The sequence below is a fragment of the Pristis pectinata genome, chromosome 11, assembly GCF_009764475.1.
Source record: "Pristis pectinata isolate sPriPec2 chromosome 11, sPriPec2.1.pri, whole genome shotgun sequence".
NCBI classification, from domain to species: domain Eukaryota; kingdom Metazoa; phylum Chordata; class Chondrichthyes; order Rhinopristiformes; family Pristidae; genus Pristis; species Pristis pectinata.
Genome location: NC_067415.1, coordinates 28,552,244 through 28,571,049, shown reverse-complemented (window position 1 = coordinate 28,571,049; position 18,806 = coordinate 28,552,244). Strand labels below are relative to the sequence as shown.

The 18,806-nt window shown below is 38.9% G+C and overlaps 1 protein-coding gene across 1 annotated transcript in view; it reads right to left on the bottom strand.

Annotated features, from left to right (window-relative positions):
* Positions 1-18,477, bottom strand: part of mtmr6 (myotubularin related protein 6) — a 39,351-nt gene extending 20,874 nt beyond the window's left edge. Inside the window, exons 1-8 of the mRNA XM_052026329.1 lie at positions 18,323-18,477; positions 15,880-16,002; positions 12,663-12,825; positions 9,464-9,621; positions 8,219-8,347; positions 4,605-4,739; positions 4,375-4,507; positions 2,244-2,353 (exon numbers count right to left, since the gene is read on the bottom strand). Of these exons, the coding sequence (XP_051882289.1) occupies positions 2,244-2,353; positions 4,375-4,507; positions 4,605-4,739; positions 8,219-8,347; positions 9,464-9,621; positions 12,663-12,825; positions 15,880-16,002; positions 18,323-18,346 (975 nt within the window). The 5' untranslated portion in view covers positions 18,347-18,477. The remainder of the gene's footprint in view (positions 1-2,243; positions 2,354-4,374; positions 4,508-4,604; positions 4,740-8,218; positions 8,348-9,463; positions 9,622-12,662; positions 12,826-15,879; positions 16,003-18,322) is intronic.
* Between the last annotated feature and the right edge of the window lie 329 nt (positions 18,478-18,806).

The window sequence follows — 18,806 nt, the reverse complement described above, 5'->3', positions numbered from 1 at the left end:
CACACCCTACCAAATTCAAAAAAGCTAATAAACTTTAAAAGAATAATATTCTGATTTCAAGTTTTTGTCTTTAAAACTTGCTCTTCTGTCATCATCAGTTTACCATCCCTTTCATCAACACCATCAGATACTATGCTGATTTTTAAGTCCTTGATAAGAGTGTTATGGACCTAAAACATCCAGTTTCACACTGAAGACTTGTTCTGTGTGAACCACCTCGCTGTGAAGGCAGACATTGATAGTAAAGTTCAACATCTTAGTGCTCCAGCATAGTCTTTGCCTCCTGACAAAAAAGATGGTTTGAGGAACAAGAATTGAAACCAGAACAAAATTCATGGTTTACTGGCAACCATGAGTGATTCTTGCTCTCCTATGTGCTTCCATGGCTTAGACTACCTAAAACAGGCACCTTAAGGCACTGGAGAGATACCACCAAAATTATCTCTGTAAAATCCTCCTAATTCATGGGAAGATGAAAAAACCAATGTCACGTTCTCCTCCCAGGCCAACATCCCCAGCATTGAGGTTCTAGTCAAAAGAACCAGCACTCTAGGCAGCATTGCTCTGGGATACAGCAATAGAGAGGAAGGGAAGAAAATAGAGGGGTGGGGGGGGAAGGAAATGGAAACATTGGCGAAATCTGTTCAAATAATCTGTGCATGTCCTGCACTATACATATGTATATATAAAAGAAGTCCAAAATCAGTAAAGTATGTGTCACAAGGTTTAGCTTATAGTGCAATTGTTAAATTTGTCCCCCAACATCTGTTTAATATTAAGGTTGCACTGTACTGCCCAAACTAGAGTTTGTGGGTCCCACACTAGCATCATCAGTCATCTCAGTAATCTCAGAACTGCATTAAAAGTCGTTCTCAACCTCATGGGGACTGATTATGAAAGCACCATTACATTTCTTTCAAGAACTTTAATTTCTGTTTCTACATCCTGAAGGAGTTTGCTATCCTTATTTCTTTCTGTTGTAAGATGGTGGAAAATTCACTTTCCTGACAATCATATGAAGTACTTCTAAGCAGTTTCCTGTTAGACTAGATTGATCCTTTTTCTAATGCAAATTACCTACAATATGAGAAACAAAAAAGTTATCTGAATAGAACAAATACAAATACACAAAATCTGAAACACTCAGAAAACATTAAACACCCAGTAGGTTAAGAAGCATCTTTAAATTGCACAAACAAAAGTCAAGGGTGCAGGCCTGAAATATTAATTCTGTATATTCCTAGTGATCTGCTGAAAGTGTATTTCAACAGGTTTGCACCAGGGGACCCATTTACCAGCTGTTATTCTGCTGTAATTTTGACCATTTTACATCAACTTGGCTTGATAAGATTTTCCCTCAAGAAATGGGTTTTCTATAATAGAAAACAATGGCTATGCAGTTTTTACTAGCTTGTTTCAAAAGTAAAGATGCTTATCTGGGACTGGTAATTCCTGGCAGATTACTTTCATAATCCATTTAGAAACTCTATACAATGCAGAATTTTCTGATATGGGTATTTCTCATACAATTAACTATTACCTCAAAGAATTGATTCTCTTACTTGAGAGGTCACCATTTAAGTTGGGCTACTAAAATTCTTATGAATGTCGACATGTAAACTGATCAAGCAGCTACCATATCATCCATCTTTGTTCTGCAGAAATATTCTTTATCAGAGATGAAATCTTAATCTGTACTAAGGTGTATGCTTCAGAGTCAAAAAAAAATTGCAGAACTGATGGTTTAGCACATAAACCAGGTTTGGGATGAGGCTCTAAACAATGTTATGCTTCTTTTAGGTCAACTGATTAGGGAAAGAAGTAGCTCAGCCAGGAAGATCCCAGAATCATTCAACAGTCTATGGATCTCTTGATCACTTCAAGAGGGGAAATGAGAGAAAGACAATACAAGTTCTTGCTCCTGATATTATTTTTGCATATAGAAGTGTGGAATCAGGTTATGGCTGGCTTAACTGTGATGCTGCTGTAGTGGCATGGTCCACCAACTTTCACATGAAGCATATTCTGTCAGCAGGGGAGAAGGAAAAAAATATCAATGAGGAAGGAAAAGCTTTAAGTCATCTGAAAACTATCCCAGCTTTGGAAACTATTGTGAATCTATAAACCCATTTATATGCTTATCTGGTATTGGTCTTCCCTTTCATGCCAAGTTAATAGATTAAATCATTTCCTTTCTGCAATAAAAATTAAAGTTAATAAATGTATAATGAAATAACACATACTTTAGCAAGATGTACACCAGCATCCAATATCGCTTTTATGTGACGAAGCCATCCGGAACTCTCCAAACCACTCAGGAAGTCATTTGAAGTTAAAGCTTTGGTTCCACACACTAAAAAGAAGTTTATATTCAGTGCAATTCAAAATTATCTTTTAAGCTTGCACATTTGATAAGAGCAACAGTTTTGTTTTGCTTTTTCAACTATAAGTTTTGCTTCATCCTTCACTGTTATGAACCAGCAACAAAAGAGACACACTGAGTCATGATTCAGTGTTAAAAACTATTTTATTAATCACTACTTATAATAATACGAAAAATAGAAGTAAACATGTTAGTATGTTAGAATTCAAAAATGTTAAACCTTGAACATTAACCCCAAAAACTAAAATTTTCGTGTGTGTGTGGCAAAGTCCCAAACTCCAAGTCCAGGAATGGTTCTTAAAGTTCAGTTCCGCAAGCCATAAGGTGAAACATGACCAAAGGCTTCTTCAACAACCACCGATGTCTGAAGATAAGACGTAGATGTAGAGAAACATAGAGAGAGTAATTACGAAGTCCAAATGTTCCACGATGGAACCCCAACAACACCTCAGTGTTGACTCGGTAGTGACTTCCTCACCCCGAAAAGCATCCGAATCGTGGTCATGCACACAAATGCCTGTTTCCTTCTACAGGTCAGCAACAAAGTGAACTCCACCGGATTACTTCCAATTTCCATACATGGATTTCAATGGCAGACACAGTTATTGTTTCTCATCCATCGATAAACTAGCAGGCTAGTGTCTCTCTCCCTTCTCCTTCGACTGACTTCTTCAACAACGTCATTACGTCCGTTATCTTCTGTTGACGTAAGCACGCCACACACACACACACACACACACACAACTAACTCTATCTTAAAGGGACATTCACTGAGTCCGTAACATTCACAAAATAACAAAAAAGGATTTTTCTCAACATAAACTTTATATTATGTCACCTGCAAATTTACAAATCATTCTACCTATATTCTCATCCAAATCATTAAAATATATGACAAACAACAGAGGATTAATCCCTGAGGCTGGTCGCAAGCTTACAATCTGAAAAACAACCCTCCACCGCCACCTTCTACCTCTTACCACCCAGTAAATGTTGTATCCAATTTGCTAACTCACCCTGGATCCCGTATGTTCTAACCTTCTGGACCAGCCTACCATGTAGGACCTCGTCAAAGGCCTTGCTAAAATCCATGTAGACAACATCTACCGCCCAGCCCTCATCAATCCTCTTGGCCACCTTTTCAAAAAACTCAATCAAATTCATGAGATAAGATTTCCCACACACAAAGCCATGCTGACTATCCCTAATCGGTCCTTGCTTTGTTAAATGCAAATAAATCCTGTTCCTCATAATCCCTTCCAACAACTCTGACCACTGAAGTATCGCTAAGCAACTTGGTTTCGATGACGTACTAATACTCAGTAGCATCAAATGAGATGATGTGGATGCACTACCTTATTCCATTCAGTCCCTAGTCAAAGTGACACTAAGCTGAACCAATCTGAAGTGGTAACTGAAGGGAGGAAAGGTGAAAGAAAATATTCCTTCAAGGGAATGTCACATACTTCCCTGATCCTCCTCAAGTAACCAATTAGCCAATGGTTGAAGGGAGGGCAGGATAGCTACATAACACTGCAGCAGCAAACTGAAGAATATGATTGCTTGGAGAAGGAACAATTTCACAGAACGTAACATCACCTGAACTAACCAAAGGTGACCAGTGCTGTCGGTCCCAACCATGTTCCATGTTGAGCTCAGCAAGGAAAACTATGCGGAAGTTATACTTGGTCTCAAAATGCCTGGGATGGGTCAAGAAATTTGAAATATCGAACAATGATTATGCAAAGCTCCAGACCCAGACTGACGTTTAGTGACCCTTGTTGGAAAACTCATTTCAAGGTTGAATTCAAATAGGCTGCTGAAACACACGAGTCTGACTCCCCACAAAGAATACTGAAAAACTTCAATGATTTTGGCATGAAACTCTGCATCATTCATTACCTTCAAATGCAGAAGATATGGGAAGAAAGAAAGTACACTTACAGGATTTATTTTATCAAGTTGAAATGAGACTCATTATTAAAACTTACCTTCACTGACTTTCTGTAAGCTCGCTCTCATTACATGAATATTCTCAATCCCAACAAACTGGAACCTAATATTGGAATAATTATCTTCGTTTTCATAACCTTTTCCTGCAGCTCGATTTGCCATTGCATTTAGCTGTAAAAAAAATATGATAACTCATAAAACCTGCTGTAGATCTATGATAAACAAAGTTGTGCAATAAAGGAAAAATGAAGTTGTAAAATTGACATACTTTTGGCCTTGTATCCATTACATACATGAAGTGACTGTTGGGATTGGCTTTGCTAATAGCTTGCAGCATGTGTTCATCTTCCAGACACCTAGCACTGAAGCCAGATAATGGCTGACTGCATCTGCATATGGCAGCCTGGAAGAGTAAAAAAAATAGGTGAAATAATATCAGTCTGTTTAACAACTAATGACGTAGAAGGCAAATTCAGCTACTGCTGAACTCAGCTGAGTGTTCGATCACACTTACATACATGGCAGACAATCGAGCAGGTATGAGAAGACCATTTTACCACAAAAAGTCCTTCCCAGGTTATGAACACCCATATGTATGAACAAGCATTTGGGAGACGGGGTGGGGGAATGGATGAGGATGGACTGCCAGCTGCTGCGAGGCATTTCTGCATGCCTTCTCTCCCCTCTCTGATCCCCCCACCACCTGCCCCACCTACAAGCTGCAACAACTGGGGGCAGGGTCTATCCAAGCACAGCTGGGACCGCTGAGCAAACTCACTTGCTCACTCACAGAGTCAGTGGGGGCCGACTGGCGGGCACTTTTCCCATATCTGTCGCTCTCCCATCATAGCTGTTTCTGTGATTCTCTCTCACACACATTTTTTGTTCATTTCTGACTTACGAAACAGTTCGGGTTACCAACAGTTCTCAGGTCAGAATCCCGTCATAACCTGGGGACCTGCCTGTAGTATGAAGCACATCTTGCTTCAAACTGCATCAATTTCTATTACATAAATAAAATTAAGAAAGCCCATTATGTTGTGAATTTGAATGGATAACTACTGGGCAAGTTCATCATTGCTGTGAAAACAAATATAAAAACAAAACCGAGCTGTTTAATATGCTTCTTTGGCGTAAAAGGGAAAGAAAGAGAACCTGGGAGCTGTCAGATAACAGTCTATTGACCCAGTGTGAAAAGTAGCATGACTGCCTGTGTCGTGACAGCCTTAATCTGGGACATTCTTCAGGGAAAGTCATGGGCATGTGACCTGATGTTAATTCCCAACCTGCCTTCCTCTTTCAAATTTGCAGCAGTTACTGAGAGACTATGGAGCTGAGGAACGTGCATGCTATATGGTCCATAGACTGAATTACTTTTTAAAATACATTATTTCAAAAGCAACATGAGAGCCAATTTGTACAAATGAGATTACTAACATTGAGTTTTTTTTGTGCTGTTTTGAAGGATAAATGCTACCAGGACACTGGAGATGACCTTTCTCCCCTTGAAATAGCACTATGGGATCTCTGATGACTGCCTGCTTAACACAGTAACAACAATATGCATTATATGCCACCTTAATGCAGCAAACAATCTCAACTAAAGTGCAATTCCTCCATAATGTAACACCCTCTTCTAATGGATTTAGGTTAATTAATCAACGCGCTCAATTCGTAGTGATTTTGAAGATATGACCTTGACTCAGAAAATGCCATCAATGAAACAGTCACCACCATTTCAGGCACTCCACAGGGAGCATTCCTTGCAACACGGGTTCACTCATCCATCTGCATCAATACTTACTGCCTTCTCAATGTACTTCCCATGCTGTTACCACACCTACCTTTTACCTCCTCCCTTCCACGGCCGATTGCACTGTTTACTCCTAAAAAGACATTTCTTTTTATCTCTTTTCCTACGGTTTTCTCTGCATCTTGAATCATGTCTTATTCTGAACTATTCCCAGTTTTGACTGAAGATCATTGAGCTGTAAAGTTAAATCTCTCTCCAAAGATACTGCCAACCCGTTAAGCAATTTGATTTTACTGCTGATGCCAGAAGTCGGAAATGTTTTGATTTTGTAAGACTTATTTTGACTGTCCCCAAAGTCTTCTATGTCACTCTACTCATGTTTTCAGTTCCAATCTCCAAACCCTTATTGTAATCCTCACCATCCACATTCTCATATCCCCTACCAACCCACTTTCACCAGTGTCCATTCCTAGGGGAAAAATAAAACCCTGCCTAGTCAACTCCACCTTACAGATGCTAAATTTTAGTATTCTAGTCAGCATGATACTTCTTTATCTGCACAAACAATCACCTCCACCTTTTATATCCTGTAATAATGGACAATCTTGAAAAGATTTATTGGCTTACGCAGAGTCCTCATGAATTTATGAAAGTAAAATCTGGTTTGAATAATCTGCTGCAGTTCTTTGAGAATGTGACTAAATAGATAGAGTGGAACCAGTGGATGTCACTTATTTGGAATTTTGGAAGGCTTTTGATGAGTTCCCACACAAGAGGTTGGTCTACAAGGTTAGAGTGTACAGAATCGGATGTAATATACATACAAGGTTTGAGTATTGGTTTTGGAAAGAAAGGAAAGGGTGGAAATAACTGGATCTTTCTCAGGTTGATAGGCTGTGACTAGTGGGGCACCAAAGGGATTGGTGCTTTGGCCCTAACTATTTACAATCTAGATCAATGATTTGGCTGAAAGGACCAAATGTCATAATTCTGTTTGCTGATGATACTAAGCTACGCGAGTGCGTAAGTACGGAGCAGGAGAGATGGATGGTGAGTGATCAGGTAATGTTGACGTTCAATGGACCTCGTTGTGCTTTAACAAGTCATTAAAAGCCAGAATGTAGAGACAACAAATGATTAGCACGGTAAATGGTAAGTTAGTCTTTATTACAAAAGGATTTGAATATAGGAATAAGGAAGTTTTACTGCAATTTTGTAAGGTCTGAATATGACTGTACTTTAGAGCATGGTGTACAGTTTTGGTCTAATTACCTAAAAAAGGACATATATGACACGGAGTGGAGCAAAGATTCACCAGCTGGTTTCAGGAATACCAAGTTTGCTATATGAGAAGAGCTTGAGTAGCTTAGGCCAGTATTCTCATGAGTTTAGAAGAATGAGAGCCCTCATTGAAAATTACAAAATTCATGAAGGCTAGATGCAAGATGCATCTTTCCCCTTGCTGAAGAATCTAGCAAGAGCAATTAGTCTCAGAATAAGGGACAGGGCAGGTGCAGAGAAATTCCATCATGCAAAGAGTAATAAATATTTGGAATTCTCTACCTCAGAAGACTGTGGAGGCTCAGTTGTTGAATTCATTCCATACAGATATCCATTGATCTGGATATAAAGGGAATCAAAGAATAGAGGTAGAAAATGGCGCTGAGAAAGATCAACCAGGATCTAGACGAATAGCAGAGAATTGCTCTGGCTAGACAGGCTGCTCTTGCTCTGATTTTATATGTTCTCAAGTTTTCAAGTAGTCTTCTCACATCCTTTTTGCTCTCTTTTGTGAGTGTCTTTGAAAGCCTCCTACTCAAATACATTATTTTTTTAAAATTCTCATGGTGTATTTGTCACCTATTGTTAAGGTTATTCCTAGTTTGTTCTTGCTGTTTTATTAATTATTTTTAGAAAAAGAAACTCCTGTAACTTTACTAATCATTTCCTTCAACATTCACTGGTACTTCTTGCTTTTTTTTTTGTATTGCTTTGTTAATCTGGTTTGAAATAGGTTCATCACCAAAAGAGAAAAAAACAATGGTATCCTCCCATCGGACTGCTCTCGTGTGCTGGTGGCACAACTACAATGAATATGAATACACTCCTCCATGTCTTATTAATCATACCTGCTTTTGCTGGTAAAAATAGGACAACGTAGGGAATCTTCCTTTGCTCCTGAACTTGGAACTTCCAACTATAATAGGCTTGCTGACACTTTTGGGAACATACAGGTCTGTTGGGTATGTGTCACAAATCTATTGATGGGAAAACAAGGACAATGATAAAACAAAATAAAAATCACCGTACGCAGTTACTTTATAAAATTTTGCCAACACTGGCTTTATGGTGTAACACAAACATTAATTTGATCAGCAAATTAGAGATCACAAATCTTAAACAAGAAAGAATACTATTTCAGAGCAATTTGAAAATAAGTCAAACATTTCTATTCAGGTGGAGGAAGCAATCAGGAAGGCAAATCTTACTATAAAAGGATTTTGACTACAGAAGATGTTTTATTTTAGTTACAAAGGACATTGAATCTGCATCTGAATATTGTGTACAGTTTTGATCTCCTTACCCAAACAAAATGTACGTGCAATTGAGGGAGGCCAAAGATTCACTAGACTGGATCTAGGAATGGTGGGTTTGCCATACCAGGAGAAATTGAATCGCTTAGGCCTGTATTCTCTAGAGTTTAGTAAAATGAAGCATCTCATTGAAACCTATAAGATTCTTATAGGGCTTAGCAGACAGGATGCAAAGAGGACATTTCCCCTGCCCAAGTAGTCGAGAACCAGGGATCAATGTCTCAGAATAAGAGGTAGGCTATTTAGGACTGCAAGGAGGAGAAATTTCTACAAAGAGGGCAGGCACAGTTAGTGGTTAGTGTAATGCTTTACAGTGCCAGCGACCCAGGTTCAAATCTGGCTGCTGTCTGCAAGGAGTTTGTACGTTCTCCCTATGTCTGCGTGGGTTTCCTCCGGATACTCTGGTTTCCTCCCACATTCCAAAGACATACGGGTTAGGAAGTTGTGGGCATGCTCTGTTGACACTGGAAGTGTGGTGACACTTGCAGGCTGCCCCAGAACACTACACAAAAAGATGCATTTCACTGTGTGTTTTGATGTACATGTGACTAATAAAGATATCTTATCTTAATCTTTGGAATTCTCTACCCCAGAGGGCTGCAGAGGCTCAGGCATCGTTCATTCAGAACAGAGATAGATTTCTGGAGCTATAGGGAATCAAGGGAGATGGGGATAGTGCAAGAAAATGGTTAACTGGCCTTCTTCTTTTCCATGTTCTTATGAATGCCTGACTAAATATTCTTATTTAATAATTCTTTTAAACTTTCAGTTCCCTTTTACCTTGTAACTCCGGTTTACGTCTGTTAACTGCCAGATATCATTTGGAATTCCCATGCGTCGATATTCATCATTTAAATTAATGACCTTCCAGCCTATTTCTCTCTCATATTCAGTCTTCTTAGGATTGAATAAGAATGCATACAGGTCACCATACTTTACTGAAATTGAAGAATATATTTAAAAGCTTCAAAAACTTGTTAGAAATAGAATAAATGGCTCAAATACATAAGCAAAACGAGAGAACCTTAATTTGGCAGAACACAAACTTTCAAGGCTTTGTTTTGAAATAGTCAGAGGATAGGGGGATTTTCTAGCAAGCCCAGCCTTAAGTGTCCTTTATGATGTTCAGCTAACTACCGGGCTGCTATTGGGTAAGAATTCCAGTACTTAGACCCAAAGAAACAGCAATATATTTCCAAGCAACTTAGAGAGGAATTTATACCTGGAGTTCTGCTGCCTTCATCCTTCTCAATAGGAGTAATTGTGGGTTTGGGAAGTAGCCTTAGCAAGATGCTGCAGTGCTTCTTTTGGTTGGTATACAACGCAGCCATGCTGATCTGGACTGTAGGAGTAAATGTTTAAGGTGCCAGACAGGGTGTCCATCAAGCAGACTGTTTTGTCCTTCATGTTGTTGAAGTTGCACCTATCCAATATTCTATCGCATTCCCAATATGACTTCCAGGTGCGATAAAGCTGAACAAATTTAGTTGCCGGGAAAGGTTGGAGACTAGATTTGTTTTTGTTTGTTAGAACTTCAATAGGATGAGAAGAATCTGGTCAGATAAAAGAGTGCAGAGGAAATATACCAGGGTGTTGCTTCGGTCAGAATTGTTTAGTTATGAGGAGAGTGGAGAGGTTGGGGTTAGGTTTCCTCAGAATGGAAGAAGCTGAGGGAAGACCTGATGGAGGTATACAAAATTATGGGAGCTATTAATAAGCTGGATAGCAAGAAACTTTTCCTCATAACAGAAATGTCTAAAATCAAAGGGCATAGGTTTAAGGCAAGGAGCAAGGAGGTTAAAGAGGATTTGAGGAAAATTTCTTTCACCCAGAGGGTGGTTGCAATCTGGAACTCACTGCCTGAGAGGGTGGTAGAGGCAGGTACTCTCATAACATTTAAAAAGCATCTGGATAAGCACTTGAATCTTCAAGGCATAGAAGGCTACAGATCAATTGCTGATAAATGGGATTGATGCAGATGGGTATTTGGTGTTTGGCATGAACCTGCCGGGTTGAAGTGCCTGTTTTGGTGCTGTATGACTCTATAAAATAGAACCAAAGATGGATGGAGAAAACCATGACAAAACAATAGGGTAACTTTACAATGTTGTTTCATGTATAATTCTAAGAGGGAAGAGCAGGAGTTCCAAAACCTAAAGTTCCTTGAATAACAAGGTAGATAGAGTATACAAGAAAAAAGTATAATAGATGTGAATTCTTTGAGCAAGAACCAGGCTAAATGCAATAAGCTGAGAAAGCGAGAGGAAAAAAAGACTGGCATAGAGAGAACAGGACAATAGAATGGCAGTTAACGTTAAAGAGAGCCAAAACAAAACCTTCTAGCATGTAAATAATAAGCAGGTTGCAAGTGTGGAGATGGGACCAATTAGGGTCAAAGAAGGGGACCTACAAACTTTGTATCAGTATTTACTCAGGAAGAGGATGCCAGCAAAATATCAGAAGTGAAAACAGTAGAGGTAATGGATGGATAAAATTGAAAGGTCTGGTTAAGCCTCAACTGAGTACTGTGTCTACTTCAGCCATTATCATCACTCTCCACAAATACTGTCATTGACACATGCATCTACAATGGTTCGAATATTACCTGGCCACTGTAACTTGTCCCCAGTGTGCAAGTGAGTGGTAGAATTGAGTGGAGGGGGAGGGGGTTGTGGAGGATGGGAGAATATGAGGAAGATAAGTTCACAGGAAAATTACTGGAGAAATGGGATTGCTCTGGGGGCTGGCATACAGTTCCCAGGCTGAATGGTCTCCTATGTCATATGGAAACGAGACTGATAAGAATGGTCTAGTGGGTTAACAACTTTAAAAAAAATCAGAAAACTTTGGAATTATTCAGTAGATCACTGGCCATCGAATTTTTTACCATAGAGAAATCTCTGGGCTGGGGAGAGCTGTGCAGTGAATACATAGAGGGTAAGACGTGAGATGATGAGCGAGACCATAGGACCTAGGCAGTATGTCAACAAGTTAAGCAGATCCTACCAGAGTGCAGCAATAGCCTGCACTCACCACGTTGGCCAGGGTGCTGCCTGGAGCACCACATCTGAATTGCTTGCCTCATCTCACTCAACGCCAGTCCTCACAAACAGTTTCTCCAAACCAAAACATGGGGCGATTCATTATTGGGTGAGTGTAAGCTAAGTCCAGGGATTTGTACCATTAAGCAGCAGCAGTTTTTTTAAAATCTATATTGGCGATGGTGCAGATTCATCTGATAAAAGGTTCTTAGGCATAAAAGGATAAGTTCTCATGTGCTCCTAGAGATAAGTGACTATACAGATCTATAAAACTTTTAAAACTCAGGAGATAGGAGGATTTTCTCAGTGAACAATGCATTTGAAATTGCAAATCTATTCATGAATTCAGGAATATGAACTACTGCAGTTCACTGAGTACCTATTCGGACAAGACTTCTTTAGCTGGATCCCTCATATTAGCCTATCCTTATTTGCTCTGGACTTGATTTGTCAAAGCAGTGGCTACATTCTAATTACAAAATTCAGTTCAAAGTTACGATTCCAAAACTATACAATTTATCAGAATTAGCATATGAACCTTAAATGCACAATGTCAAGTTAAAAACATAACACATGATGTATTTCCTAATTAGATAGGCTATCTAATAAATGGCAAAAAACTAATTTAAATTTAATAACTTTAAATGTTTTCTGATTTTTAATTTCCCAACACACATACCTGAAAAGTATTAAGAAAATGCCGGAAATACTTAGTCGGTCAGGCAACACTTATGGAGAGAGAAACAAGAGTTGATGTTTCAGGTCAATGACCTTACAGTTCTGATGAAAGGATATCAGCCCGAAACATTAAGACAAAAGACACATTAATCCATTTTTCCATCCACAGATGCTGCATGACCTGCTGGCTTATTCCATTGTTTTCTGTTTTAATTCAAAGCTTCAGCATCTGCAGTATTTGCTTTGGGAAACATACATACCTGGTCGTGAGAGCTTGAGTAGAGAGTTGTAAATATCATGACAGTCCCTTTCTCTTGGAATGATGAAATGAATGACACGAAAATTCTTGCACCGAATTGCTAATGGGCACCCAACTGTTGTCAGAGGGAGTTTCTCCACTACTGCAATGTGATGATGCATTATCTAAAGAATAGAAATGAAAAGGTAGAAATTCTCACTCACAAGAACACAAGAATATCTTCAAGTCTGTCCCACCACTTAATATGTTCATAATGATTAATGCTGGCCTCAGCTCCTCTTCTGTGCCATTTTTCTGTTCCCTTCTATTCCTCAATGTATCAAATATTCATCCAGCTCCACTTTAACTACTCCCAAGGATCCAGTTTCCACCACCTGCTAGGGCAAAGAATTCCAGAGATTCACCATCCTCGGCCAGAACAAATTTCTATGTACCTCAGTTGTACATAACTGGCCCCTTATCTTGTAGTTATGTCTCCTTGTTAAAGACTCTCTTGCATATTCTGTGTTCCAGAGACGCACTCAGAAAGGCGGTGTTAGATGAAATACAGACAGCAGTGACTGTGCAAGGGGACAATCAACAAATGGATTGACATGCAGGATTGTGTCAGAGTCAGCAACTGCCAGTGAGTGGGAAAGATGGTGAGCATGGCAGATTGCCTGCAGAGTTTTGGAATCCCACTAGTGTCAGTGGGAGGGTCTGGACACTTGGTGGTACTTGCTCCAGGAATGGATTGGTTTAGCATTAAGGTAGCCTATCCCCACCCTGGGTGTGCAAGTGACCAATGCAACCTCATTCCATAAATGCCACCCGATTCACTCTCCAGTCCTGGCTGATGGCTGAGGAAGGACAGCAGCTGGTTCTCAACAGGAGCCACAAGGTAAAGAAAAACATTTTTAGAAGCTTTAATAAAGTTTGCTTTTGTTCTTCCCAAAATCATAGCTACTGACTTTTGTATATGACCGTTATTTATGAAAAGTCAAGACAAGATAGCAAATTGGATCTAAAATTGGCTTTGTGATAGGAGGCAGAGGGTCATGGTGGAGGGTTGTGTTGTGATTTGAAGCCTATGACCAGTAATGTATCACAGAGATTGGTTCAGGGACCCTTACCAAGTGTCATACATGTTAAGGATTTGGATATGAATGATTAGCAAGTTTAAAGACCACATGAAATGTGACAAGGCAAGTCTTAGGTTACAGAAAGATATTCATCAGTTGGTAAAATGCACAGAGCAATGGCAAATAGAATTTATCCTGATAAGTTCAAGGTGATGCACTTTGGGAGGACCAATAAGGGAAGGGCATACACAATAAATGGTAGGGCCCTAGAGAGTAATGAGGAAGAGAGGGACTTCAGTTTACGTGTCTAAGGATCCTGTAAAAGTGGCAGCATAGATAACATGGTGAAGGCAGTGTATGGAATAACAGCCCTCATTAGCCAGAACATAGCATATAAGGGAGGTTATGATACAGCTTTATAAAACATTGGCTCGGGCACAGCTGGAGTACTGTGCGCTCTTTTGGTTACCATATTATAGGAAGGACATGTCTGCACTGGAGAGGATGCAAAGAAGATTCACCAGGATTTTGCCTGAGATGGAGCATTTCATTTATGGGAGAGACTACATAGACTTGGTTTGTTTTCCTTGGAGCGGAAGAAGCTGAGAAAGGAGTTACTGGTTTACAAAATTAGAAGGAACATAGACACAGTAGATAGAAGGAAACTTTTCCCCATTACTGTCAAAAACTAGAGGACAAGGATTTAGGTTCCGGGGTTGGGGTGGGGAATGAGAGGGGAGAAGAGAAGAGGTTTAGAAGGGATCCAAGGAAGAATTTTGTCATCCAGAGGGTGGTTGCAATCTGGAAGCACTGCTCGAGGGTATAGTGGAGGCAGGTGCCCACACATTTAAAAAGCATCTAGACAAGCAATTAATATGCCAAGACATAGAAGGTTATGGACCAAATCCAATAAAATGAGATTAGTATAGATAGGTACTTGATAGTCGGCATGGATATGGTGGACTGAAGGGTTTGTTTCTGTGCCGTGTGGCTCTGATTCTATGAAACTGTTGATTACATGGAAATCTAAAGGAAGGAGTGAAAAATTTAGTACTTTCCAGTATTTTTCCAGAAGAGGACAGGACCAAAACATATGTATCAGGGAAGCCACCTCCGAATTACATCTGTCACATATAGGATTTATATGGTGATAAAAACAGGCTAATTTGTCCTTAGACATATGGGTCCTGTGAACCACCTTAAACTGTATCAAAGAGTGTCTAGCACACATTGAAGGTGTATTAACTAATTGGAGAATTTTCTTCCATGTCTCTGTAGGTCAAAGTATCTGGAGTTCTCTTTCCCATTCATTCTTAATTTTATCAAGTGTCTCTAGATGTAGACAAAAGACAGTTTCAAAAGACAAAAAACAGTTATCAATGAATAAATCACAAAAGCATGTTATTCCCTTCATTTTCCATAAAGAAAAAGCTAAATCAATTCTGGATGGTTGAAAGAAAAAGTTAGATTGGATAGGACTTGATAAAATGAATTTATTCAATCCAAAAAATTTACGAAATTGAAACCATATTTGTATTGTATGTTTAACTATTGGGTTAGTCATTTGTTTACTCAATTTAGTAAGTGCAAAAGGGAGTGAGGCTCCTAAAATAGAAGCTAATGAAAATCCTTGCACGGATTCATACTCAAGATACACCCATCGAGGACACTGAATTACATCTAAATCTTGTGCCCAGAAAATTAAATATCTAATATTAATTGTCTAATAGTAAAATCTAAAGTTAGGCAAAGCCATACCACCATCCTTTTTTAATTTTTGTAAATATTTCTTACTTAACCTTGGGTTTTTATTCTGCCATATATATAAAAGAATTTTAGAATCAATAGTATCGAAAAAGGATTTCGAGATGAAAGTTGGAACCGCCTGAAATAAATACAAAAATTTTGGTAAAAGAAAAATGTAGTACTGATAGAACACATTGTTCAAAGAAAATTATCTAATTTTATTTTGCAATACTGTGTCCTCACAAAATGTACTTCATCAGCTTACACTAACTGAAATACTGAAAAAAGTATACTTATCACTTAGTACTTGGGATATCTTCTGCTTTATTCCACTGTTGCAATTTTACTTAAGGTTTTAAAAAATTGAAAATTGAAAACTGTAACCATCATTTGTACATTTTAAGCACATACCCAAATTTCCTTTGGATTGACTGTAGTCAACTCTCTATAAATTAAATGGGTTGCGGTCAGATACAAGGTTCCAATAACTGACTTGTTACTTCCAAATCGATCCAATAACTTCACCTGCTCCACCTATAAAATGTGAGAAACAAATCTGATAAATAAAATGCAGCAATATGGCAAGAATAAAAGATTCTGAATTTATTGCACCTTTCTGGGCACCTCATAGTGCTTTACAGCCAATGAAGTTATTTTTATGTGTGGTCACTGTTGTAATGTTTTGCTGCAGGTTATATAATAGGCTTCACTGATGTGGATCCTTCTAACTTATAATACAGACAGAACACAATTACTCAGTTAACAGGAGTAGCACCACCATAGGGCAAATTAACTTTCAAATGCTTTAACATTCCATGAAGTTTTATTTCTAAGTGGCAACACCACTGTATGTAAATTGATATGCAAGGAAAAAACAAGAAGAAAGACTTCTGTTAAGTTGCAGTAGCAGGAAACTTGAGTGAGTGGCAAGAATCACAATAACAAAATGGAATCACAGGAGGTGGTGATTCAGATGATTGAGTCTACATCAGCTCTATGCACAAGCAATCCAGCTGGTCCCACTTCTCCCTGAGAAAATTAGCAGTCAGGATGGAACTGAGGATTGCTGCCAAGAAATAAGGGGAATATGTGGAAGCCATGTCCTTGAGGAGTGAAGAGTGACATCTTCCTGTTCAACACCAAGATTTAAAAATGTCATTCCCATACTATGCAGAAAATCTATTTATTCAAATAGCAATTGGTGCTTATTTGGTGTGAAATCCTTTTAGGATTAATAAAATCCAATAGGCATCCCAATTATTCAGTGGGTGAAATGTAGGAAAAAAGCAGAATTTTTACAAAGCTTTAAAACTGACTATAGACAACCCTGCCTGTGGTCTTGCAAAGCCGGATTCCCTTGCTTAAGCATTTTCTGCATCTAACCTGCTAACAAAAAATAAAAGTGCTAGGGTGGAGGTAACTTGGCAAAGGAAATCTAATTACAAGAGTAATCCTATAAATACTATTCAAAAGACATCCAGTCAGTGATTATTTCTATGCATCATTTGACAACTATGTAAAGAGACTAGCCCTTTGTATCCTCTTCACCAAAGTATTTGGACAATCAGCAGATAGTCTGAGATAATGGCTCAAGAAGAGAATGATGCCTTTTTGGTGAGTTCTCAAATAGGCCTAGTTCTAGAGCCATACTTATGTTTGCTGTGCAGTGGCCTACTAACATGGCTTGGTTCTTGATTACTGCTGCAAATCAGTGATTAAGCATGATCTTCAAACATCACTGGGAACAGAATCTAAAACCAGGCTAGATTGATTCCACTGCATCCTCGATATCTGACAGCAGTTTGTGCACTTCCAGTGCCAGGAATAATACATTTAACATTGCTTACAAACAAGAACATTGATTTTTTTCCCCACAGCAAACACCATGTTTTTCTTTTTATAAAAAGGGCAGTGGTGATGACTTTTGACATCCAATAAGGCTCCAAAGAGATTTATGGAAAATACGTAGAATTAGGTCTATGGCAGGTGTGGAAAGCAGTGGTTAAATTGCCCTTATGCACTCTGCTCATTTCATAAAAGAACTAAAAAGCTATTTAGAAGAAATTATTTATCAAATCCAGTTAATAAATTATTGAGATCACTGAATTAAGTTGTGTTTTATAGTCTGAACATTTTACAGTATCAATGAGAATGGCTATAACAGATGCTCAAAAATAATTCACTTTTGACAATAAAACAAAAGTAGTTTAAAAAAAACATTTATTGAAGGCATCAATTTCTTACGACTCTTTCTCAATAGAGATACAATTGACCCATCAAATCTAACTTCCATTGAACAAATAAATAGTCAAGAAAATGTGTTAATAGAAGAATTGGAACAGAAAAAATGATGGAAAGTACAAATAAAGGAAAGTTCCTCCCTTCAAAGAGGCAGCGTAGTTCTCATTGCGTATATCCCATTATCTGCACAAAACCACCCGAATTCTGGTTGCAAAACATTCCACTTTTCAATCTGGGAAAGATAACATGAGCAACACCGCACTTTTGTAGACTTTGCCATAGACAGATGAATAATTGTATGCTCAATAATTCCTTATATTATCTGGAGTGAAGGAACACCCAGCGGAGGGATGATTGGATATTTGGAATAGCAAATTAATCTGATAAACCTTGAATCATGTAGTTGTTAGCACATGAAATGCATTTATGCAGAAGGATGTTTTACTTAAATGTTGCCCCCATCTGGGCACACATTTATGGGAGGCGTCTCCAGTACCGACCTAATTACCAACACCTTGGGATTCTGCGGCTCTGAAAAGGCCCGAAATAAATATTCACTGTAAACAATTCCACAAAAAAAGCATTTTGATTAAAAACTGCAGCAACCACCCACCTTCGGAGTTCTAATGTGCTCCATGTTCACTGAGGGAAGTCGTACACTAAAGGAAATCAAACGTTATTGTCTGCGTAAGGTTTCTTCCAGAAGGCAGCTCACAACCAGCATCCCCTCCTACCCCGGACTGCACACCCACCACCTCCCAGACCTGTAACTTCCCGCCTTCGCTTCCGGCTTCCAGCCCGAACCGGTTCCACAGCGCCTCCCGCTTTGGAGGACCTCTCAATTCTAATCCGGCTGGCCGGGGCTCCACCACTGCAGAGAAAGGGGCAACACTGAGCGGGTCAGAGGGACAGCCGCTTCAATTCGATGGTCTTTCCTCCTGCATTGATCCTGCGGTGGGGGAAACTACCTTAAAATGTTTTTTAGCAATAGTATACATGCCAGTCTAGCAAAAGCTGATAAAAAGCTTGAAAACCCGATCTCAATAACTCTATTAGGACAGTATATTGACATTAATTCAGATATATACAAATCGTTG